Genomic DNA, 23852 nt, shown 5'->3' on the forward strand with positions numbered 1-23852 from the left:
TCCAGATGCATAGGCTCAATATTATCTTCAGAGATAAAATTTGTCTCTGGATTATTTTCTGCCCTTTTTAATGATGTCTGATATAGCTGAACCAGACGTTTTGACGATCGGCAAATCCGCGACCAGTGCCCCACACCTCCACATCTATGACATATTGTTTCTGACTTATTCTTCGGTAAAGCTTCTGGCTTTTTACCCTGCCTTTTATATTGCTGGTTATTTCTTGGTGCCAGCCGAGCATCATGATTAAAATTTCTTCTTTGACTACGACCACGACCACGACCACGACTGGGGCCATGGCCTCTTTCTCGTTGGTTAGAATTTGCCTGATTCACTTCAGGGAGTGGCAAAGAACCAACTAACCGACTATCATGATTTTTCATTAATAGTTCATTATGTCTTTTAGCAATAAGAAGGTGAGAAAGTAATTCAGAATATTTTTTAAATTCTTTTTCGCGATATTGCTGCTGAAGGAGCATATTCGCGGGTGGAAATGTGGAGTATGTCTTTTCAAGTTTATCTTGCTCAGTGATCTCTTCTCCGCATAAATTTAACTGAGCTATAATTCTAAATGATTTAGCCAATCATGACGAGCTTGTGGAAGCATGACCAACTTCAGGTGGTCATATCTTTTTTTTAAATTTTTCCACAATTTAAGGGGGTCTTTTAATGTAAGATATTGTAATTTTAGCCCCTCGTCAAGATGGTGACGGAGAAATATCATGGCTTTAGCACGGTCTTGATTGGATGCCATATTGTCATCTTTAATGGTGTCTGCCAGACCCATTGATTCTAAATGAATTTCGGCATCAAGTGCCCATGATGAGTAGCCTTTTCCAGAGATATCAAGAGCAGTAAATTCAATTTTGGAAATATTTGCCATTTTATAAAAATAAAATTAAATAAAACTCTTACCACTTTTGTTACCTTGAAAAATTAGCCGGAGCCTCGTGCTGATAACGTGTTATAATATAAACTAAATTACCAAAATATGACGGAGGGAATAAAGGAGAAGAAAGTAGAAAACAGAAGAGGTAAATATATTTTTCGTGTGTATCTGCAATCTCTCCAATGCCCATATATATAGGCATAAAAGATGATTAAATGTCAAGTGGGTAAGTTGCCCACTTACAAGTGGGGCCCACTTGGAAAACATCTAATACCTAATATTTTCCACTTTGAAATCATCCAATATCTAACATGAAGTAATTTTTTAAAGTCGTGTAATATTTTTGAAATTAAAAATTAATTTTAAATCTGTTAACGAAAGGATTTCTATGCTCTATTTATTAGATGACAAGTATATGTATGTATTGTTTTTTTTTAAACAATACATATATTAATTTTAAATCGTAAAATTAACGAAGATATATTTAATCAAAATAAAATAAAGGGAATAAACACTAATCAGTTTTAAAAAAAGAAGGCTAACCCTTAAAACCCACAGAAGAGCACTTAGTAGCAGCCAGCCAGTCAACAGGACGAACTCAGCTACCGGCGGCGACTGATCTCCGACCAAATTTCCTCCTGATTAGCGTAACAGGTAACCTTCTTAGCACCAAAAGTTTACCAATTCACACAAACAGCCTTCAATTCACTGTTACTGCAAAGACCAAATCTTCCAGGACAATGAGAATGGTTTGAATTCATGTTTGTTAGTTAGAAAATGTGTTGAAAGAGTCGGTGGATTTAATTTCTTTAGATCTTTTTCCAAAATTTAAGTAAAAGAGTGTGCTTTAGCCTAAATTAGTTACCCCACTTGTTTTAACATGTTTGTGCGTGCCCATTTTTCTTTTTCCTTTTGAATTTCTGAAGTCAATCAGCTATAATATGGATAAATTTGTTTTCTTGACCAAGTGTATGAATAAATAATTTTAGCATATTAAGAGTTTGAGAAAATGCGCCAAAGGAACTTTCATGCCCGAGGTGCTCCTATGTGCCTTTTCAGTTTTCCTGCATTTGATTTTTTTCTCTCGTGGCCTAGTGGTCAATGAATTGGGTTTGTGAATGTTTAAACCCTAGCAGAGACAAAAAAACACTAGGTGATTTCTTTCATCCATCCTAGCTTTGATGGACGGAGTTACGTGTTGATGTTGAAAAGTGGCAGGTATACTTTGGCATTAGTCGAGGTGTTTGGACCCCACGGTCATAAAAAAAGCTATGTTTTTTTTCTAGTTAGAATTTAGTTAAATTAGGTTCAGTTTGACAGAGGTGATCTACCCTCTTTAAGATACCCCAGTTTGTTTCTTTGTCTTTGATGGTTTGCTGAAATTTTGGGCATTTCCATTTGCTAGCCCTCTCCCACTTGGCATTATGAGGTCAATGGAAAAATTCATTCCAATTCAATGCCATGGCTTGTAATTATGCGAGGTAGAATGATTGGATCACAAAGGAAACATTTCTATCTAATGGCCTCCATATTGTCACGAATGTCGTTATTATTATCTTTTCCTGCAAGGTCATGCATCATCTGGTTAATTATGTCAGATTCTTAACTCGTCAAAAAGTTGTTTGTTAAATTCTCTCTTGGTGAACTAACATTGTGGTTACTCATGCTCAAGGAATGGTGACATCACTGTAGATAGTCGTTGTAATTTAATAACCCGGTATGGAAGCAGAAGTACGAAGGGAAAATGCGCTTTTCAGTGACTATAAGATGGACTAAAGTGCCCTAGTACTTTTGTCTGGACGTATCAGAGTTCATTAAGTGTGCTTCAGATTTATGAAATAAATATCATAGATTAATTAACTGTTTCATCTTATTGGAAGGATATCCTGTATTAAATAACTATGTACAGGAAACAGAAATTACCTAATTTTCAAGTTATGCAAGTAGAATGTACTTCTGCTGCAGCAATAATGATCTAGCTTATAGTTGCAGTTATTCACATTATGCTTCAATTTTTACTTGAATAAATATTTATTTATTCACACTATGGATCTAAGTCTTCTCTCTTCCCGCCTATGTTTGCTTTTAGGTCTCTTCCCCTGTTTCTGCATATAATTTGCCTTTTCGATAGAATTCTGAATCCTCAGTTGTGAATCTTCTAACTACTGAACTTCAGTGTTCTTTGTGTGTGTGTATTTATGTTACTGGATATGAATAAATATTTCTACAGACGCTTTAAGATCATCATGCATACACTGAATATATCCATGTTCCTTAATTTTCAGATCACATTCCTTTGACTGGAAGATGGTGTTTTATCGTGGTGTAAAACGCCCTATTGCGATCATATACAAAAGTTTAAATAGTTCTATATGTTCTGGACATGGCTACTCTACTTTGACACGTCATGGAAATTCCATTGCTGAGTCTAGAGGATATTTTCAGAAACATGGGAATGGGCCTAGAACATTTGCAGTCTCTATTAGGAGATATTCAGCCGAAATTTCCTCTTCTGAGCAGATGAACTTAATCAAGCTGCTGAGAGAAAGAACAAGTGCTCCCATAAAAGAAGTCAAAGCTGCTCTTGTCATTAGCAATTGGGATATTGGCAAGTGTGCAAATCATTTGCTTTTTCCTTTCTCGACTTTCTATTATTCATTGCCATTCTTGGCATAGAATGAAGTGATAATATCTCTTCAATGCAGAGGCTGCTCAGAAAGACCTAAGAAAAAGAGGGATAGTTCTTGCATCAAAGAAGTCTTCTCGAACTGCTGCTGAAGGGTTGCTTGCCTTGGCACAGAATGAAAGCAAGGCAGCTGTGATTGAACTTAACTGTGAAACAGACTTTGTTGCAAGGAATGAAATTTTTCAATACTTGGTTAGTGTACTTAATTTTTTCTGGTTGAGTAAATTTTGAGACAAAGTTTCTATGGAACAGTTAGTGCATCTGGATGAACATGAAATAACAAAGTTGGACTAGATACTTATTGTATAATAAATACTTTCCAGATTCAAATTGAATGTTAGGTTTGAGTATACTAGGAAACTTTAACTTGGAATAGTTTATTAAGTTGGAGTTTGGAATATGGATTATTATGATAAGTGGTCCACAAGTGCAGTGCTAGATTGCTTTCATGTTTATTTAGATGTAGGGAAGAGTAAAAGTGGGACTCTTTTTAAACTTGTGATACATAGTAAGTATATTCCATTTTAGGGAAGTGGATTTTTGTTGTGGCACAGTTTGGATGAAATTCATAATATGTAATTTGAACAAAAGAGAGTACATATTTTGTTTGGATTTTGCAAGACAATAAACTTGGGTTTTGCAAGACAATCCTCATATTTATGGTTTTGGAGATTGTATTTTCATTGATGGTCCTCTAAATAAGTTTTCATAGCTTTTTACTGTTGTATTTGTCAAACTTGTTAAAAAACGCTTTTCTCAAGCCGAGGGTCTTATCGGAAACAATCTCTCTATTCTACCCAAGGTAGGGGTAAGTAAGATCTGCGTACACCCCACCCTCTCCAGAGCATGCTTATTGGATCACGATGGATATATTGTTGTTTTTGTTGTCCTCTAAATAAGTTTCTCTTTGGCATAGTTTAGTAATGACCTTCCTCTACCCTCCCATGTGATACTGTCTCATGGAATTGTTATTTTATTGCATCATGAATAGGCCTTGTCATTGGCAAAATTGGCATTGCTGCTTGAGGGCTCACAACAGTCTTTTGCTGCTTTTCCTGTTGGACATCTGGAGGTAAGTGGTCTTCATAGTTTTTCTCCACTTGAGGCTAATCCATGTCTTTTTCTATTCTCGTATACGGTATATATTTGCACTAGTTTTAGGACATCAGAGTATCCAGTTTAACATTTTGATGGATATTTTGTACAAGTATGTAAGTACTTTTAGAGCATGTTTGGATTGGCTTTTGACTTTTAAGCCAAAAGCCATAAGTTAGAAATTTTAACTTATGGGTTTTGGCTTACTTTTACCATTTTAGCTTAAAATTAAGTGCTTATAAGCATTTTTTAATTTACCCAACACTCCAAAAGTGCTTAAAAGCTGTTTTGGCTTAAAAACACTTAAAACAAGCCAATCCAAACAGGTTCTCAATATCCATTGTTAGGAGTTTTGCTTTCTGTTGATTTATGCTTTCATGTAGAAGCAGCCTGATCAACTACAGCTGTCTAGTTTTCCTACTGCAAGTTCCTCTTGTGTTTGTGCAGCTCTGCTTCTCTATCAAAGATCAGAACACTTTAAATTCTTTGTTTTCTACAGGAGTTGAAGCTGAATCTTGATCATCCTAAATTGAGTGGTGAAAAAAGTGTGCAAAATGCAATAACTGAAGTAGCTGCAATGATGGGGGAGAATGTCAAACTAAGAAGGGGGTTTGCAATGTCTGCTCCATCGCTTGGTGTGATATCAACGTATCTACATACAAGCCCTCAACCAGGTAGAATTCGTATGAGATGCCTTGATGTATACCTAATTTTTTTGCATATTCGGATTTGTAAATGAAAGTATCAAAAATAATAATATATGAAGCATACCTTTGAGTAGAAAAGCTTCCTCTTCCCTGATAAAAAATGACCCCTTTTCTTTCTGACTTGGGAAATGTGCACAAATTTCCCCCCTTTCTCTGATTCTCTTTCTGGTGAGCCCTCTCAATGCTTAGCCAACTTTTAACATGGGAAAAGGTAGTGTTCACTACTGGTGATAAATCTTTTGAACTCACAAATATTAGCATTTAGCTATGCTAATTACAGGTGGTTTCTCCTCACTAAGAGAAGTCATTTTATTAGCAAAACTAAAATTATCAATATCTCAACCTCACTCTGATGATATTTGAAGCTGTCAGAAAAGTATCATTTATATTGTTAATGTGGTCACTGAGTCGGAGGTGCTGGCTGATCATATGTGCGCCAATGCTGGTTCATTTTCTACCAGTTACCTAGGCCCCCCTTTGGGGCTAGACATAGATCAACTGAAATATGGGATATGGTCATTGGAAAGTTTGAAAAAATATTGGCATCCTAGCAGCAAAATATCTCTCTTTTGGTGGCAGACTAATTCTTATAAGTAATGTTTTGGACAATATTATCTATTTTCCGTCCCTCTTTCTAATTCCAACCGAAGTTCAGAAGCAGCTTGATAGACTCAAATATTCAATCATGTGGGAAGGCAACAACAGAATTCATAAATTCCATCCTGTTAAATGCGCTAAAATACTTCCAAATCTCTTTGGGTCTTGGGGGTGAAGGACTTGGCATTACACAACAAGAGCATGGTGATGAAATGGCATTGAAAGTATAATCAAGAAGAAGTTGGTCTCTGGAAGGAGGTAGTTCAAGCCAAATATGGTTGTGATAGCCACTGGTGCTCCAATACTGTTAGATCACCTTATGGATGTGGGCCGTGGAAGGGTATCAGGAAGCTGTGGGATGAGTTCACCCTTAATTCATTCTATTAGGTGGAAATGTGGATCACGTTCTATTTTGGAAAGATCAATGAAGGATTCTTATCTATGATTGTTCTCAATTGCAACTAATCCAGTCTCTACCCTTGCACAGAACAGGGAAGGTTACACATGAAATCCTATTTAAAAAAAGGAATCTGAATGATTGGGATATTGAAGACCTGATAGCACTTCTTGGTAGCCTTCAGGATTGACTAATCAAACTCAAAATAGGGACAAACTCAAATGGGACAGCAGTAGGGGTGAGTCATACTCAGTCAGTGCTAGTTATCATACTTTGAGCATAACAAAGAGTTGCTTGATCAGTTGCCTTGGAGACTAATATGGAAGAGACTAAAGTATCCCCAAAAGTTAGTGTTTTTAGTTAACTCTAAATGGTGCATGCCTAACTCAAGACAATCTCATCAGAATGAGGAGTTTCAGATAGCTAAGAGATGTCATATCTGCCTTTGCAATGCTGAAGCAATCAATCACATGTTCCTCCATTGTCCAGTTGCCGCAGACATATGAACTATGTTTCTAATTCTTTTTGGACTGCAATTAAATATGCCATGCAATGTCAGGGAAGCCTTTGTTAGCTGGAATTCCTGGAAAGTTGAGGAGTCCATCCAGAAGATCTGGTCTATGGTTCCTGCTACTATTTTTTGGTGCCTATGGATGGAAAGCAATCAAAGATGCTTTTATGGCATCTCAATTGCCAGTTATTTTCTCAAGGCCACACGTTTGGTTTCCCTCTTTTGTTGGGTTGATCTTACCCCTGCGTATAACCCTGATCATTTTTTGGATCTTAGCAACTCCCTGGTCTTATGATAGACCTTTTGCATTTTTCTTAGGAGCTGATATCTTCTTTTATTTTGTAATCTATGCATCTTCTGGATGCTTTTGCTATTAATATATCACTTCATAAAAAAAACTGGAGCTTTTGATATTTGCAGTAATCATATATTTAATGCTTGTAAAAATATGCAGGTGTTGGACGTATTGCCGGAATTTTATCACTTGAAGTAGAAGATAAGAATGTCTCACAAGATGCACTTCAGCATGTTGGATCAGAATTAGCAATGCATGTAGTTGCTGCAAAGCCATTGTTCTTAACAAAAGAAGATGTTTCCTCTGATGCACTAAGCAATGAACGTGAGATTCTCAAATCTCAGGTACTTGTCAACGCAAAGTTATGACTTGTTTCTAGTTTTTAAAAAAAAGTTATGACTTGTTTCTGTTAGGTTCATGTGAAGATATAGGATTTATGAAAATTGAAATCAAAGACTGACAGATAAGTAAAATCTGATCTACGGTGCTTGTGCTCGGGGAAAAATGTTTTTTTATACATTGTTGTTCCTTTCTTTCTTTTCTTTTTTCTTCTTCCTTTTTGGGTTAGGGTTGCAGTGGAGCATTGTTATCTTGTAATCTAATATCTTTTGTTTCTTTCCTTTAAATCGAGGATATGATATGTCCTATTCTTCATTTTTGTTATACTTTAGTAATGCTCAGATAGGTTTTTTTCTGTTATTTTTAAAACAAAGACAATGCTATGTAATGGCTCTAGAAGTTTGGTAACTAGAAATTGCACTAATCAACTGTTAGGACCCAGGAGATTATTCTAATGTTTCAATATGTTTCATCAACGTCAGCAGCAAGCCATATCTTTTTGATCAATTATGAAGTGTTCATTCATTATGTTTCATGATCTTGTAAGGTTTTGTAAATTGACTAAATTCAAATTCTAAGTACTTATTATGTTCTCCTTTACAGGCAGAGAGTTCCGGAAAGCCTCAGATTGCCATAGAAAAAATGGTCGAAGGTCGTTTACGCAAGTATTTTGAGGAAGTAGTTTTGATGGAGCAGAAATTTATTGTGAATGACACAATGAATGTCAAGGTAAGAAAGTGATCGTTTAGTTGGGATGCCATTTTACTAGATTTCTGTTTCTACTCCCTTTCACAAGAAGGTCACGCTCTCACCATAGTCCAAACTTCTCTTTTGAATACCGGATATTGTCATAGAATAAAGTCCGCTGATGCTTGTTAGTGTGCATTCAGGACCAAGATGAACGTCCAGACTAGAGGTAGATGTAACACATCTGAATTTGGGGGCCCTATTACTTAAATTGCTTTTGATATGGCTTGGTGTTAGAATTGATATGAAAATGGTCAGATATACCCTTCCTTATATAGGTTGGGCCGTCATAACTGTTAATAAAATATGCACCATTTATCTTTCTCGTGTGGGTTGGGTGCCAGTCCCTAATTCGAAATGGTCACAAACTGAAAGTGTTGGTACATAAGATCAGATTGGACCTTTTATAACCAGCTTTTCACTCGAACAGCTCCATGTTCTTGTGGCGGTGAGCGAAAGTCACTGAAAAATGCCAAGGCCTGCTGATGCTTTAAGTGCAAAATGCAACCAAATACATGTGTTAGTGACTAAAAATGCAGGAGAATAAAAAATACTATATTGAATAATAGATGAGCAGAGGAATTAAAAATATTCTCAGTCATAAGTTTTGGCTGACACCTCTGAAAGCATAGTTCCTGCCGTCCTCCCCTCTTTGAGCTCGTCCATTTATTGGGTGATCCACCTTTTTATGGAGTTTAGGCAAGTTTAGGCGATCTTTCTGGTACCAATACTGCATGAGCAATTACAGAAAAAGAACACCATAACAAAACGACATAATGAAGAAGAATAAATTGAAGGCATCAGAGGAAGCACTGACGATTTTGTTACTTGTGTTGCAGTCAATTAAAATACAATAGCATGTCAATTATGCCAAAAAACCATCTTAAATTTTTGATTCAGATGCAAATATACAGTTTTAATTTCGAACTCAGATTTATATGGTTTTCTTATCCTAAGTTCAGAAATTGCTTGTTCATATACTAGGATGTTCATCCATAACTTTCTCCTACTGCTCCATGGCTTTAATATGTATCACTAGAGTTATAGGCCTAAATCTCATATTTGTCTTATGCTTAAATCAACATGCTCTTCTTCTATATGACTATGCCACAATGGGATCTTGAAGCTTGGTTTTGGATAGTTCTTGTTGGTCCTCTGTGTCACCTTTTTGCAATGCTTAGTTGGTTGCTTATCACTTTGATTTGTCCCCGCATATCTGTTTCTATTCCAGATTCTTGATCAGTTGAATTTATTCTTGACTATTAATACATTGTTTTTCATGAATATACAGAGCACAATGGCCTCATATGAACTTTTTTTTTTATATAAAGAACAGGCATTTGATTGGTTGTTTTTTCAATTGCATGAAGCACCCTACCTGATCGCACTTTAGGGCTTTAGTGCTCCTTCGACAATTACAACAAGGCCCTTACATCTGTGGAAGTAAAAACTTAACCAGTTTATGTAATTTGGCTTGGGAGCCCATCTTTTGAAAATTAAAAGATTTATAAGCAATTGCACTTTTATCGGCCCAACTACTGTTGCACATATGGAGTTGGTAGCTAGGCTGGAAGTTACAAACATACTTTTGTTCTTATTTTCATCTCTTGTTTAATTTGAATCTTTTATGTTATATTGGGTCCTATTTAGATGTATTTCTGTATCAACATATGTTTGGAGATTTGTGCAAGGTGCAAGTCTGAATTAACGTATCACCTTGAAGGAAGGAAGATGACTTGGTCTCACCTGTTATTCCATCCTGAAAGAAACTGTTTGTTATAAACATCAAATTACTTTTTTGCTGTGGATTTCTGAGGATGTTATTTTGTTTAGTTGGTTGTAAAATCATGTTTCAGATTCCACCACATTCTGAGGATGTTATTTTGTTTAGTTGGTTCTAAAATCATGTTTTAGGCTTTACCACATTGCGGCTTCTAATTTGCATTGTTTCTTACATGTATTGGCTTCTCATACGGTGTTTATATAGATGACTAACTAGTTGACTCATCTATGAAAAACTTGCAGACATTGTTAAGCAATCTATCCAAGGATGTTGGTTCGCCAGTTAAGATAGGAAGCTTTCTAAGAATAGAAGTTGGCGAAGGACTTCAGGGGTAAATATACACATATTTATGACCTGTAATTCTCTAGTTTTCCGGGTTAAATTATCTCAGAAAAAGTTATATATGCTTCTTTAATTTCCATCTTGTTGTTAAGCCTTGGAACTTCTATGTTGAATTTAATGACATGATGTGCAACCTGCCAGTTCAAGCAGGAATATTATTTAAGCTTCACAAAGTTGTGGGTTCTTTCTTCTGTCAATTAGCGCGTTCCTCCTTTCCTGCCACTAACTGCATATTATACTTCAGCTTAGTGTCACGGACTTAGACTTCAAACTAAGACCTCCGTACGGCACTTGACAACTTACTCACGAATCTTTCACAGTCTTGCAAGCTCAAGTAAGCCTTTAAGACTAGATCGCTAAGGGAACGCTAGATTGTAAGAAAGACAAGAGAGCTTTTATGAAGAAGGCTTTGTATTACTTGGAAGAATGCTTGATTTCTTGATGATTTGCTACAAATGAATGCCCCCTCTATTTATACTACTCCTTCGGGGCTTAAGTGTAAATAAAAATTACTACACAAGTCCTTCCATATTTACAAACTAATCCCTCTTCTAGATTTCTCTACACAACTAGAAGATTCTAAGGACTTTCCATGCAAATTAATGGAATTCTAAAGTCTTCCAAGGAAATTTTCCAGTCTCTAGAACCTTCCACTATGGACTAGCATTTTTCCTATGTAAGGCTTCCACTATGGACTAGCATTTTTCCTATGTAAGGCTTCCACATGGGCAACTTTGTGACATGTGGCACTTACATGGCGCTTATGTGGTGTGATGATGTGGCGGGTCATCACATTAGGTATTATATATGTTTCTTTTACTTTCTAGTAAAATAATGATTTTGTTTCCTATTGCACATTGGCAGTCCATGGGTTGAACCAGTTCCACCTAGAAAGAGATCCCGACAATAAAATCTTGGTGCAAAACAATGTCTTCCTTGAAACTACACAATATATGAGCTTTACCACTGCCTAGCAGATGGCCATGGGAGCTTCAGCAATACTTTTGGATTTTTTTTCATAAGCTGCCTAATGGTTTAAAAATAGTTTGAATACATGTCGAACAGTAAGTTGTCATTAGAAAGCTAGCCAAAATGGTAAAAGCAAAAGTTAAGCATCTATTAAAGCCAATTATTTGTTTTTCTTGAATGCTTTTCATTATTGGCGAGACATTACACAAGCATTATACTAACAAAATAACTCCAGAATGAAGTAACAGAACCTTTATTGTACTACTACACGCATTCTGTCTTAACATGTCACGAAAAGATAATATAAGGAAGAGTTTATTCTGTTCTTTGAAGTAGGTAATTCAGGACTGCAAATGGGATGCCATGAGGCTGTCACTACTTGCCTTGTCTTATAACTCGTTTTTGCATTGTTTGACTCATGTATTATTGGTTATAACCTTGCAGGCTTGAAGCATCGAATGAAAGTGAACCTTTGGCTAATGCTGCTTAACATGAACAACTTATGTCACGATCGTGAGAGAACTACCGAAGACACTGTACTTTGGGTCTCTACTTTCTAGTTTTTGATCTTCTGATTATAGTCTTCATGGTGGCACTGCTGAATGTGAGTCCATACGCTAGCTAACCCTGAAGAGGTTTTGTTTCACATTTTGAATTTTCATAACCAGTAATGTAAAAGAATAAGGTCTTCATTGCTCTAGTGAGTTTTGGTCTCGTGGTATGAGAGCAACATGTGATGGTGGATTAGGTGCATGTCATGGGTTTGACAAAAGCCTGATATTTAAGTTGAGAAGAGTAGAGAGGGGAAGTATCCACCGAGTTCCAAACTGCACGCCACTAGCCATTTTGGATTTCTTGGTCATCAAAAAGAAAGAATTAGAATAAGGTCTTCATTGTGTTATTTTTTGTTTGGTCAGACAGATTATTCTTTCATGATTGTTGATTTATAATGTCAAATGATATCCTTGTCTTGTCTGTATCGTTCAGCGGATTCTTTTTTCCCCTTCGGTGGAAATACCTGTAAGATTTGGACCCGACTGAAGGAAAGGCATGATAGTAGACTGATAATTAAGAGGCCTGCGCGAGTGTCATGTTTATCTATTTACTAGTCTGACTATTAGTTATGAAAGTTAAGTTCCTTTGTGCTTTCATTTCATGGTTCTCTGCTGCAAATTTTAGTTTAGCATCTTTTAATGCTACGTTTAATCCAGTATTTGCTCTTTCTTGGAAGTTGCTTTTGTTGTAGAGAATCGACTTTACACATGATCCTAAAGAATGCTGCAGAAACCACAGCAGGAAGCTAGCACAGCTAAAACTCAGAAAAACCCAGGTTTTTGAATCGCATGTCCTTTTTAACTGATTACAAAGATGTGCAAAATAATATCTGCACATAATGTTACATATCAGAACAGGGTAGCTAAAACAGGGTGATTTGTTCCTTGTTTAGTGGAACTTGAGGCTGGTCAAGACGTTGTTGTTTACAGGGTCAGCCAAATGGTCAAGGAGGTTTTGGTAAGGTCCAACTCCAGTTACCAAACCTTGAATGAAGTAACCCAAGATACCCAACATAGCTAGTCTTCCATTCTTAATCTCCTTGAGCTTCAAGTCCTTCAAAGACTTCTCATCTTTTCCGAACCCGAGAGGGTTAAAGAAAGGTCCACCAGGGTATGCTGGGTCTCCAGAGCCTCCCAAGCCTTTCTCTAGTCCCAAAAAGTATTGTTTACCCATAGAACCTGGCTTGGCCCAGTCCTGGAATCTTCTGTGTTCAGCAAATCCCATGAGCGCCATCTCCAGTACAAATAGAGTGTAACCATCCGCCCAATAGCTGTATGTTCCAGCTGGAGGAATCACTCCTGTCTGGAACCATGGAAGGGCTGTTTCTGCTGGGATGAGACCAGCCTTTCCAAGAATCTCAGGCGCAATGGCTCCTACTACTCCCAACATAGCAAATCTTCCATTGATGACCTCTCCATATGCTAGCCATTTTGGTTCAATGAAACCTCCAGTACCTTCAGGGTCTGACAGTCCCAGGGGATCAAATCCATAATCACCAGGAAGGCTGTGGATTACATACAAATGAAGCTCTTTGAATAATCAGACTTAAAATAGCTAATTCCAGATTAGATAACATGCACAAGTTAGCAAAGCAATGTAGGTAGAGGGGTTAAGTGAGAGTCACATCAGTATTACCTGCCATCCAAGTATGAAAGGCTCTGCTTGGAGGCAAACCAGAGAGGCCTATTTGCTCCTTGCTGTTCAACACAACAGCATATCAATACATAAAACCAAATGTAACCCAATGGTATAGCTTAATGGTAAATGAAGTGAGTTGGAAACCCTAGATACTAGGCTTCAAATGAGGTGAATGATACTATGTGCTTTCTTCTCATCTACCTAAGCTTTGGTGGGTAAAGTTGCACCATTCTTATGCTGGTGAGAGGTAGTGAGCTCCCGGTGGAATAGTTAAAACGCAAAGCTGACTTGAACTCTACTGTTATAGACAACACACACGAACCAAATGTAACCCAAGAGTGTCCTAGCAGTAAATGAAGTGGGATGGAAACGTCAACAGATGCAAACAAAGCTATACACTAGGTCTAAATACAAAGCTGACTCGAACATCACTGCCATTGTATATACATGTACTAGTTGTATCAATGTACTTGTTCTTTATATAGGGAGAGGAAGAAGAAAGGTGTATTACCTTAACAGGTGGAGTGGCAGTAGCCCTTACAACAAAGGAAGCCTTTTTGATTGGAGATTGGAAATGTCTTCCTCCTAGAATTTGTCTGGTAGCCTCTGCTGAGGAGGCAATAGATGATGAAGAGATCAATGCTTGTGTTGCCATTTTTTTTTCCTTCTGATTAAAACAATTAACTTGTGCTGAAGAAGACTCAGCACCCAGAATCCCAAGAGTAGTAGACACAAGGTGGCAATCAAATAAGGGACAAAGGTATAAGCCACCAAGTGTTGTGTGGGGCCAGTGGAAAACAGAGAAGTTGTGGTGGACATAAGAAATCCTGAATTCTCAGATAAAGTTTAGGATTATATTGTCAAATGAAAAGAGCACATGTGGCATTATTGCTTGGATAAAATATTTAATACACTTCTAGTCTCAGAAATGAATTTTCAGATTCTCTAGTTGGTTGAAACACTCTTGCTCCAGATTTTTTATTCATATTTGGAATTCAAGTAAATGTAAATATCAACACTGTTAAGTATTCCCGTACAAAAGAGGATTAAATATAGTGTTAAAGTATTATTAATTTTTTTGGTGGGGAAGGGAAAATGGGAGAGGAGATTATAAGGTGGGAATCGAACTCTTATCGATATCCCATCTAATAGGTCTTGCTAGTTCGAGTTCTTTTTTTAAAAAGACAAGTTAAGACAGATGGTGCCGATCTTAAAAAGTTTCTACTAAATACTTTTGAGAAGTTTGACATTATGGATGTGTTCATATGGTTGGGTTAAATTGTTAGTTTTATAAGTGATATTTTACGTTCACCGTCTTCTTTTCATCCATCCTAGTGTTTTCAAATGCATTTTGGGGCGAGTCCTAGGTGAGTCTCGGGGCGGGCTGTATCAAAAATGCTCCACGGCGCCAATGAAAGGTGTAGTTCATAGAGTGTACGTCCTAGGATTTGAGGATGTAGGTTATGAACGTAAAAGTGTAAATCTCTAACGTTAAATATGAATTTTGTTATAGATCATGTTTTTTATTATGGTGTAATACTAGTTATACTTTATGCTATCACGTTTTTACGATGCAGTGATTTTTCTAAAATATATAGAGAAAGAAAGCAATTTTCCTAAATGACACCACCAATAGTTTTCTATGATGATTATGCCTGAAATTGATAGGATAGAGATTTTATAACAATATTTTCGTGACACAACTTTATCTATTTTTTGTCATTGCTCTTGCACATTTTATCTTTCTCCTTCTTTGAAATATGTAAATAAAAATCAACGTAAATATTAATATAGGGTGAAAAAAACTAGTAGATGTGGATATCGATAATATAGTGGATGATGATTTTATTTTAAAGATTATCTCAACTATTATTTTTTTGTGTTATTACATTTCTATTTACTTGTAGAATTACAATAAAAGATTATTTCTGTCCTTTATTTTTCAGATAATGCGGCACATGTATATCTTATTCGCGCTTTGTAGAATTTTGCACTCATGTTGGTTGTTGTTTTTCACATATTTGGTTGTGATTTTTATAAAGTTTTATTTTAAGACTTAATTTCGTTTTTGTAAATAGCTTAATTTTCGCATTTTATGGATTGTTGAAACAATAATGGATTGGCTTATTATTTGTGGGTTTGTAATAGAGACTCGCGTCAAAAGGGCAACAATTTCAACACAATATATCAAAACACTCTCTAATAACACATACCAAAATAAGTATTTTGGTCTTTCAAGTTTGATCAACTATGTTATTGCTTTAAATTTTTAACTCTTTAAGTTTAACTTCATTGGTTTGGTGTAAGTATTTGGACAAGTAAATTTTATCAAGGTAAAAATTTATCACTAATGTAATTTATTTCACCAAACTTTCAAAATCGACATATCTTGAAAAATGCTTTTTATTATTACAAGTGTTTTTTCAAAATATTTTTTTTTGAAGAATAACAATTTATGTTAAACTAATCAATTTAAAAATTACTTTTTCTCAATAATAAAACAACAGTTTTGTGCTTGGCAAAGGTTTAAAATATGCTTTGATGATTTTTTTTCCTACTATTCAAAAATACTTATTTTATAAAAGTGTAGTCAAACACCTTAATTCTCTAAATAAAAACTCTTAAAGGAAAAAAATATTTTTTGACTTTCCAAAATCTTGATCAAACTTACTATAAATCATAGTTAACTAATGAATATTTCCACCTTAATTTATAACTTACCTATGATACAATTCATAATCTCTTATTATAATTTAATAGAAGAATAGAACATTTTCATATTTTTTATGTGTAAAATAAAGATTTCCTATATTTACAACAATATACTCTGTGTAATTTCACAAGTAAGATTTGAAAAAAGTATAATATAATGATAAAGTCCTTACATTTCATTATTACCTCGTGAAGTGTGAAAATAAAAATCTCTAATGAAAAATAAATTTATAAAGGCTACAAAACTAAATCTGCAATTGTATAGAAGTTTGATTAGAATCCTAGGTTAGGCAATATTTTATTTGGAAATCTTTTTTGTTTTAACATTTTATTTTTGGCCCGGTTTAGAATTTTTCAAATTTCAAAAAAAGAGCAACGTTCCTCTTTTCATCATAACTCTGGAACTGGAGAAATTACCGGCCTTTCATCATAACTCTCTCTCTCTTTCTCTCTCTGTGAAGATTGAAAAAAGCATCAAAATCCCTTTTTTCCACTCTTTAGTCTTTTTCTTGAAAACCCTTCAGTGTATTTGATTACCCTTTCTTTTTCATTTCAAAACTCTCAGATTCCCCCATCCTTTTTATCAATGAATGTTGATGACTGGCATGATCCACTTCTTATTACTGACGCTTCTACCCAACAACAACAACTATCACTTAGCTTTCACAAATACTGTAAGACATTTGATTTTGTGTACAATTTTTATATTGAGTTGTAGCTTATTATCTTACTCTGTATTTTTTTGGCAGACCCATTTTCGTCGTCCAATACATTAATGGAAGATTCTGATTGTTGTACCCCAATCAAGATTGAAGGTAATTATGCAACCCCTTTTTTGGAGTACATTCATTTTTAGAGCAATTCTTGAGAAAGGGGATTTTTTTTTTTGATTGATTGTGTTTTATGTGTATTGATTTGTTTCTTAGAAGGGTGTAATGCTGGAAATTTCAAGGACCCAGTTGCAGAAAGTGTGATTAATGGTGAGATATTAAAAATTATTTGATTTTTTTATCTTGGGATTTTGAATTGATCAAAGATTGATTGTTTCTTGAAATTTTTACTAGGTAGAGATATGTTGGGGTTTTCATTAACATCTCCTGATTTAGTGATCTGTACTGGATCACCGGATATTCCTGCGCGAAGCTATGGAGATTCACCTGAGTTCTTGAAGGTTTGTTCCATTTCTCTAGAAAATGGAATTAAGGGTTCTGAAGAGGTCCAAGCTGCTACAAAGTTGTTAACAACATGGCAGGGATCAAAGGATGAAGATTTATGTCTACCAGCTCATTTTGAGCTTCCTTATCCGCCAGAGGTTGAGGAGAATTCATCTGAACTTTCAGTGCCTATAGTTAGCATTAATGTTGGATCAACAGATTGCATCAGTTCTGAGAGTGGCATTGAATTTTCGGTGGATAAATATTTCTGTGGAGGCAATGTTGTGAGTACTGACACTAGAATTGAGGAGAGTATATGCGCTAGTGTATATCAGACTGCACGCGTTGGGAATTTTTCGTACCACTTTAACAATATAAGTGCTGGATTTTATCTGGTTGATCTGCATTTTGTGGAGGTAGTGTTGACTGATGGTTCTATTGGAGATAGAGTCTTTGATGTTTACATTCAAGAGCACAAGGTGAGAATCAGTCACCTTTATTCTAATTATCAACCTTGAGAAAAATCAATTACATTGCATGTTGTGCAAATGCTGCAGTCCTAATGTTGGATTTGGGCTGAAACTTTGTGTAGGCTATTTCGTCATTAGACATCTTTGCTCGTGTGGGAGCAAATAAACCTCTGTTGATATCTGACCTTGAAGCTCATGTTGATGACGAGGAAGGGATTTCCATAAGATTTGAAGGGGTAATAGGAATACCAATTGTTTGTGGCATTTCTATAAGGAAACATTCTTCAAGATGTAAGTTGAGAAATTATTAGAATGTGTAGCTATCTTTTAACATCTTACGATTTGATTCCGTGCCATCTTTTTCTTGACATACTGATAAACCAGAGTAACTTGTATGCTTGTATATCAGGTACCGGAGAGCTTGAATTACTTGAATTTTCTGAAAATTCTCCACAAAGAAACTCACTAGAGGTTCGAGTCTTTAATGGTCTATTCATTATAAAAGAGGAGTTGTGGTTAAGAATCATTAGAAGCTCGAATTAATATGTTTGTTTTGCTATTACTTAGGTAAATGGTGATATTAAGGCAGATGGAGAGCTTCAATTAGCAAGTGTATCTCATGAAAAGGAACTGGAAGAAGTAAAGAGGCAGGTGGAGGAACTTAAAAGGGAGAATGAACTAAAATGCAAAGAATGTGCTGAAGCTTGTAAGTCCTTAAAGGAGCTTCAGAATGAGCTCATGCGCAAGTCAATGCACGTTGGATCACTCGGTACAGAAATATCTTCTCTTCAATTAAACTGCTTAAACTTTTCCAAAACAAATATGTTAATATTGCTTGCCTGTAGCTTTTGCAATTGAGGGCCAAGTGAAAGAAAAGAGCAAGTGGTTTTCATCCTTGAGAGATCTGACAAGGAATTTGAAGGTAACTAATACTTATGCTTGTGGTTTCATATGCTTCTCGTACCCAATAAAGAAATTTATTGATTTTATTCCAATTTATCCTGCAGATTTTGAAAATGGATCAGATCAAAGTATCTGAAGAAGCTTCATCATATAAGCAGCAATTCCTAGCAGATTTTGCAGATTTGAGCTCTACCATTCAGTCCAAATGTAAATATGTTTTAGGCACTGGAGTTCACGTATGTTTTATCCTTTATCTTCCTTGGAAGTGAAGTTTATGAGTTTGTCATTCCTTTTCTTATAATCACAGTAAAGCAACAAGTTGAATTGCATGAAGATCTCAAGATCAAGTTCATCAAGGGTGCTAAGGAACAGAAGGAACTTTATAACAAGGTTTTGGATTTAAAAGGTAGGGGATTAGTATGTTACAACACTTATAAGCGCAATTAGTTCATTATCATATGCTTTGTCTGACTCTATTGGATTGCTTCAGGGAACATTAGGGTCTTTTGCCGGTGTAGGCCTTTGAACTCCAAAGAGACAGCTGCAGGAGCTTCAATGGCGATTGATTTTGAAGCTGCAAAGGATGGGGAACTCACTGTAAAGTTCAATGGCACGTCTAAAAAGACCTTCAAATTTGATGCAATTTTTAGCCCCCAAGCCGGCCAAGGTAACTACACCACAATCAGTCTTGATGTAAGTTAAGACTAGTACAAGCAGTCACTTTAGCTTAGGAGCATAGTGCTCAGTTAATACTGCTGAAAGAGTACTTCTTGATCCAAGGGACTGATTTAAGAATAATGCTAGACTTTCACTTAAACTAAATTAATGATTGTTGTCAACAAGTGATTTGCCTAATGGTTTTGAATCCAAGGAATGTAATCTGTTCTCAAGAAAAAAGAGTTCATGGAATTAAGAAAACCATCCAATTTGGAGGCATTAGCAGGAAACAAGTCCTTGATCTAAAACATAACAATTTGATTTATACTGGCCATTAGTTGGTTCAGTGGTTTAAATTTCCTAAGCTTGTTATCTCTGTATCCGAAGCAGTAAACCAGAAATGTAGAAGAAACGGAAAGAAAAAAATAATTCGAGCCCACGAGTTGCTTGTGTGTCCTTAAGAAATTTAATCCCTTACGGATTACGGATTAATTTCTCCCAGGATAGAACGGAAATCTGTTCTGTGAAAGCGGTACTTATAATTTATTGAACTTCAGCAAACTCAAATGGTGGAACAAATCACACGGCTCAACTATATTTTGTTTTGGAAACAAAGGCATAGAACAGTTTTGAGGGAAGAAAAGAATTCAGATTGCGGTATTTTGGTGTCTAAAATCTAAGGCAAGACCTCTGAATTTATAGGCAATGAAAGGGTACGATGGCCTGCACGAGGTAGTGATAAGGTCTGCGTAGATTTTACCCTCCCCAGACCTCACTTGTGGGATTTCACTAGGTATGTTGTTGTTGCTGTAGTTGAAAGGGTGAGCTGGAGAGGTGCAAGTGCTTTTTTGGTGCAATTCAAAAGGTGTCTTTCTCATTTCTCATTCACATCTTAAAAAATCCAACAATAGTCATATAGTAATATCCAAAAGCAAGGATCTGTTATTTGAAATTCTTTACTGTATAAGAAAATCGGTTGCCTATAAGTACAGAAATCTCATAGAAGAAAGAAATTAAGGCAAACTCCTACAGTTCATGAGAAGGAAGCATAAATATGGAGCAACTCTTGTCCAACACTTTTAGCTGTTTCTATAAACATATCTGAAGTTATTGTGTCTAAATAGCATGTACAGAAAAGGATTCATTATAATGCTCTGGATTAGTGTAACCAGCCAGCAAAGATAAATAAGTTTTCGCCAAAATATCTAAGATATTGTAGCAATAATCACGCATAGGGACCAATTATTTTGATGAAGTGTCATTTTCTCCCTATTTACACGATTTCCTCTTGTTTGTTATTACAATAGCTGAAGTTTTTGAGGACACTGCTCCCCTGGCAACCTCAGTTCTAGATGGGTACAATGCCTGCATATTTGCCTATGGCCAGACAGGTACTGGCAAGACATTTACAATGGAGGGCACAGAAGAATCTCGTGGGGTCAATTACCGGACTCTTGAGGAGCTATTCCACATTATTGAGGAGCGAAAGAACGCAGTTCGTTACGAAATATCAGTAAGCGTCTTGGAAGTATACAATGAGCAGATTCGAGATTTGCTAGTTTCAGGATCTCAACAAGGCGTGAAAAGGTAGGTATAAAATAATTTGCTCACTTTTTTCACAAGCTAGTACTTTCAGAAACTTGCCAAGCTGTTAAGAACAAGAGAACAATGGAACTTGTAGAATATGATTGTTTATCAGTTTACAATACTTGTATGGCTGAGAATGATCAACTTTGTTTTTCGTTATGGTGGACTACAGAAAATTCGAGTCTAATCCTAAACTACCATATGACAATTTCATGTTAGTTGTATGATTTCACTTTAGGCTAGAAATCAAGCAAGATGGAGAAGGAATGCATCATGTTCCCGGACTAGTTGAGGCCCACGTGAATAATATGAATGAAGTTTGGGAAGCCTTACGAACTGGTAGCAATGCGAGGGCAGTTGGATCAACCAATGCAAATGAGCATAGCAGCCGATCACATTGGTTTGTGCATCATAATTTATGGTAGATTTTCTTTTGTTGACACATTATGTCACCATTACTAATCAGGTACATTGTGTGTGTAGTATACATTGTGTAATGGTAAAGGGAGAGAATTTGCTAAATGGGGAATGCACAAGAAGCAAACTGTGGCTAATTGATCTAGCAGGAAGTGAGAGGATAGCTAAGACAGAAGTACAAGGTGAAAGGCTAAAAGAAACCCAAAATATAAACAGATCTCTTTCTGCTCTTGGAGATGTGATATCTTCACTTGCAACAAAAAGCGCTCATATTCCATTCCGGTACTTGCAATACTCTTGTGCACATTCTCAATTTATTTGATAATATCTTCCTTTCTGATTTTTTTGTTTATTTCATCATCTAATAGGAACTCAAAACTTACTCATTTGCTCCAAGACTCACTAGGTATTTCTCTTTGACTTGCTTGATTTATGAACTTCAGAAGAAACTATAAACAACTAGGACCTGATAGGCTTTTTATTTTACAGGAGGAGATTCAAAGACGTTGATGTTCGTACAGATCAGTCCAAATGAGAATGACTTGAGTGAGACTCTTTGCTCGTTAAATTTTGCAAGTCGAGTTCGAGGTATAGAGCTAGGTCCAGCAAAGAAGCAAGTGGATAGTATGGAGCTTCTGAAATACAAACAGATGGTAGCATAAATTTCTGTTTCGAAATTTACATACTCTTTTTAAAGTTTCCTCTAAACTAATCTCCCTCCCTTTTGGAAATTTTGTTTACCTTGTCAGGTCGAAAAGGGTAAACAAGATATGAAGAACAAAGATTTTCAGATGAAAAAGATGGAGGATACAGTTCATGGCTTGGATATTAAGTTGAAAGAAAAGGATATGAAAAACAAAAGCCTTCAGGACAAGGTTTTGAATTCAAACTTCTTTCAGATATGTGAAGTATGAAATTACATATTACATTTTAGCTGATTAGACTGTTAATATATGATGTGCAGATTAAAGAACTAGAATCACAACTTCTTGTAGAGAGAAAGCTTGCTCGACAGCATGTTGACTCTAAAATTGCTGAACAGTTTCAGCAACAGCATATGAAGCAACAGAACGAGGAGGAAGATGCAGCACCTACGAGGCCACCACTCAGCAAAATTTCTGCTCTAAAGACTTGTGATGAAAACAAGTTTCCACTTAATATTACTCGACCACTTACTGAGAACAATTCCCACAAACTCTCGGTGCCTTCTGCTACGGTGGATTATCCTTTGAAGCACAATGACCTGACAGAAAAAGAAAACAAGGAAAACAATCCAGATATTGATGAACAACCAGTTGTTCTAAAGAGGATGGGGAGAGCTTCTATGTGCCCAATTGCACACAGGATTTTGCCTACATCTGCTCCACGTCGTAACTCTCTAATTCCTCTTTGCTCTCTATCAGCTGTACCCAAGTTGCCTCCTCCACTTTTTCCATTGAGATCGATTCAATCAGAGGAGATGGAAGATGCTGATGGGGTTGATTCAAAATGCTTACCTGAACCAACACCACAAGATAGTCCTAAAGAGCTTAAAACAGCCAGTAAGAAGCTCAACAGTGTCTTGAGACGAAGTCTTCAGAAGAAAATGCAGTTCAAGTCCCCTATGCAGCAGAACGTCAGAAGAGTTGGCGTCAATGTGGGAATGGAGAAAGTTAGGATCTCCATTGGTAGCAGGGGAAGAATGGCTCAAAGAGTGATGCTTGGTAATGCTAGAAGAGTTCCAAAAGAAAATCAGCAGAAGCAAAGATGGAATATTGGAACAACCAATAAAGCTGTTCTATGATCCTGATTCTTTATTTACTTTCCGAACTGAGTAATCGCGGATGCTTCTTGCATGCCATTGCAGTAACTCAGGGAAACTGAAAAAAAAAAAGAAAAAATGGTTTGTTGATTGTTTGGATGATGCTTATCATCTACTGAAAGAACTGTAACTGTTTTATGTACACGGTGTCTATTGGTGTAAATGCTTGAGCGATTTCTTGATTTGTGCGTTGATCATTTGGAAAAAGGTATGATTTTGATTAATGCATACAGATCACAGTGATAACACATTCACAAATTAGATCAAAACTCATTCTCCTTATGGTTGTCAACTCTCACCTTAATGAGAGATTGCGCGAGACTTGACTTCTTCTCGATACTTCAAACAATGAAGGACAAAGTTCCTTTGCAATAGAACCTTGTACAAATTTTCATTTTTCCCATTTGCCAATTCAACCACACTTGAACAAAAAATCCAACAATTAGTACTATGAATATTAGAAAGTTATGCTCTGAACTTCACCAACTTGAACAAACACAATATTAGTACCAAAGAAAAAAATAGGCGAAAGTTATGCATGCGTTTAGTTCATCAAAATAGTGGCCAAACTAAAGCACTACCTAAAAGGTTACAATGAGCT

General features: G+C 36.1%; 3 protein-coding genes across 5 annotated transcripts; 2 read left to right on the forward strand and 1 right to left on the reverse strand.

The window, feature by feature from the left end:
* Nucleotides 1-1402: 1402 nt before the first annotated feature.
* On the forward strand, nucleotides 1403-12336 carry LOC129870054 (elongation factor Ts, mitochondrial). Of its 2 annotated transcripts, none has more exons than XM_055944633.1 (9): nucleotides 1403-1543; nucleotides 3175-3497; nucleotides 3595-3767; nucleotides 4567-4647; nucleotides 5170-5344; nucleotides 7337-7521; nucleotides 8120-8245; nucleotides 10289-10402; nucleotides 11802-12336. In XM_055944633.1, exons 2-8 carry the CDS (start codon nucleotides 3197-3199, stop codon nucleotides 10379-10381), a joined length of 1134 nt encoding a protein of 377 aa, XP_055800608.1. In that variant the 5' UTR covers nucleotides 1403-1543; nucleotides 3175-3196; the 3' UTR covers nucleotides 10382-10402; nucleotides 11802-12336. The 2 variants fall into 2 exon arrangements, with proteins under 2 accessions (XP_055800608.1, XP_055800607.1); XM_055944632.1 differs by having other exon boundaries at nucleotides 10289-10377.
* Nucleotides 12337-12673: 337 nt separating this feature from the next.
* On the reverse strand, nucleotides 12674-14322 carry LOC129870055 (chlorophyll a-b binding protein 8, chloroplastic-like). The gene is made up of 3 exons (XM_055944634.1): nucleotides 14062-14322; nucleotides 13548-13609; nucleotides 12674-13416 (listed from the first exon to the last, which is right to left on the reverse strand). Exons 1-3 carry the CDS (start codon nucleotides 14203-14205, stop codon nucleotides 12801-12803), a joined length of 822 nt encoding a protein of 273 aa, XP_055800609.1. The 5' UTR covers nucleotides 14206-14322; the 3' UTR covers nucleotides 12674-12800.
* A 2305-nt stretch (nucleotides 14323-16627) lies between these two features.
* LOC129870603 (kinesin-like protein KIN-14Q) lies at nucleotides 16628-23433 on the forward strand. 2 transcript variants are annotated; one of them, XM_055945421.1, is made up of 18 exons: nucleotides 16628-16936; nucleotides 17012-17077; nucleotides 17189-17242; nucleotides 17327-17895; nucleotides 18009-18177; nucleotides 18296-18357; nucleotides 18454-18655; nucleotides 18732-18808; nucleotides 18894-18996; nucleotides 19097-19195; nucleotides 19280-19456; nucleotides 20754-21033; nucleotides 21272-21433; nucleotides 21517-21732; nucleotides 21819-21856; nucleotides 21940-22103; nucleotides 22200-22325; nucleotides 22415-23433. In XM_055945421.1, the coding sequence occupies exons 1-18, from the start codon at nucleotides 16849-16851 to the stop codon at nucleotides 23231-23233; spliced, it is 3471 nt and encodes a 1156-aa protein (XP_055801396.1). In that variant the 5' UTR covers nucleotides 16628-16848; the 3' UTR covers nucleotides 23234-23433. The 2 variants fall into 2 exon arrangements, with proteins under 2 accessions (XP_055801396.1, XP_055801397.1); XM_055945422.1 differs by having other exon boundaries at nucleotides 17192-17242.
* The last annotated feature ends 419 nt before the right edge of the window (nucleotides 23434-23852 follow it).

The sequence above is a fragment of the Solanum dulcamara genome, chromosome 10 (assembly GCF_947179165.1).
Source record: "Solanum dulcamara chromosome 10, daSolDulc1.2, whole genome shotgun sequence".
In the NCBI taxonomy this organism is placed as follows: domain Eukaryota; kingdom Viridiplantae; phylum Streptophyta; class Magnoliopsida; order Solanales; family Solanaceae; genus Solanum; species Solanum dulcamara.

Coding starts and splice junctions, on each gene's coding strand:
- LOC129870054 (XM_055944632.1), top strand. CDS start 3,197: ATGGTGTTTTATCGTGGTGTAAAACGCCCTATTGCGATCATATACAAA. Junction 3,768..4,566: donor ATGAAATTTTTCAATACTTG/GTTAGTGTACTT, acceptor CATCATGAATAG/GCCTTGTCATTGGCAAAATT. Junction 4,648..5,169: donor TTCCTGTTGGACATCTGGAG/GTAAGTGGTCTT, acceptor TGTTTTCTACAG/GAGTTGAAGCTGAATCTTGA.
- LOC129870055 (XM_055944634.1), bottom strand. CDS start 14,205: ATGGCAACACAAGCATTGATCTCTTCATCATCTATTGCCTCCTCAGCA. Junction 13,610..14,061: donor CTGCCACTCCACCTGTTAAG/GTAATACACCTT, acceptor TGTGTTGAACAG/CAAGGAGCAAATAGGCCTCT. Junction 13,417..13,547: donor CTTTCATACTTGGATGGCAG/GTAATACTGATG, acceptor TGTAATCCACAG/CCTTCCTGGTGATTATGGAT.
- LOC129870603 (XM_055945421.1), top strand. CDS start 16,849: ATGAATGTTGATGACTGGCATGATCCACTTCTTATTACTGACGCTTCT. Junction 17,896..18,008: donor TTTACATTCAAGAGCACAAG/GTGAGAATCAGT, acceptor AACTTTGTGTAG/GCTATTTCGTCATTAGACAT. Junction 21,434..21,516: donor CATAGCAGCCGATCACATTG/GTTTGTGCATCA, acceptor TTGTGTGTGTAG/TATACATTGTGTAATGGTAA.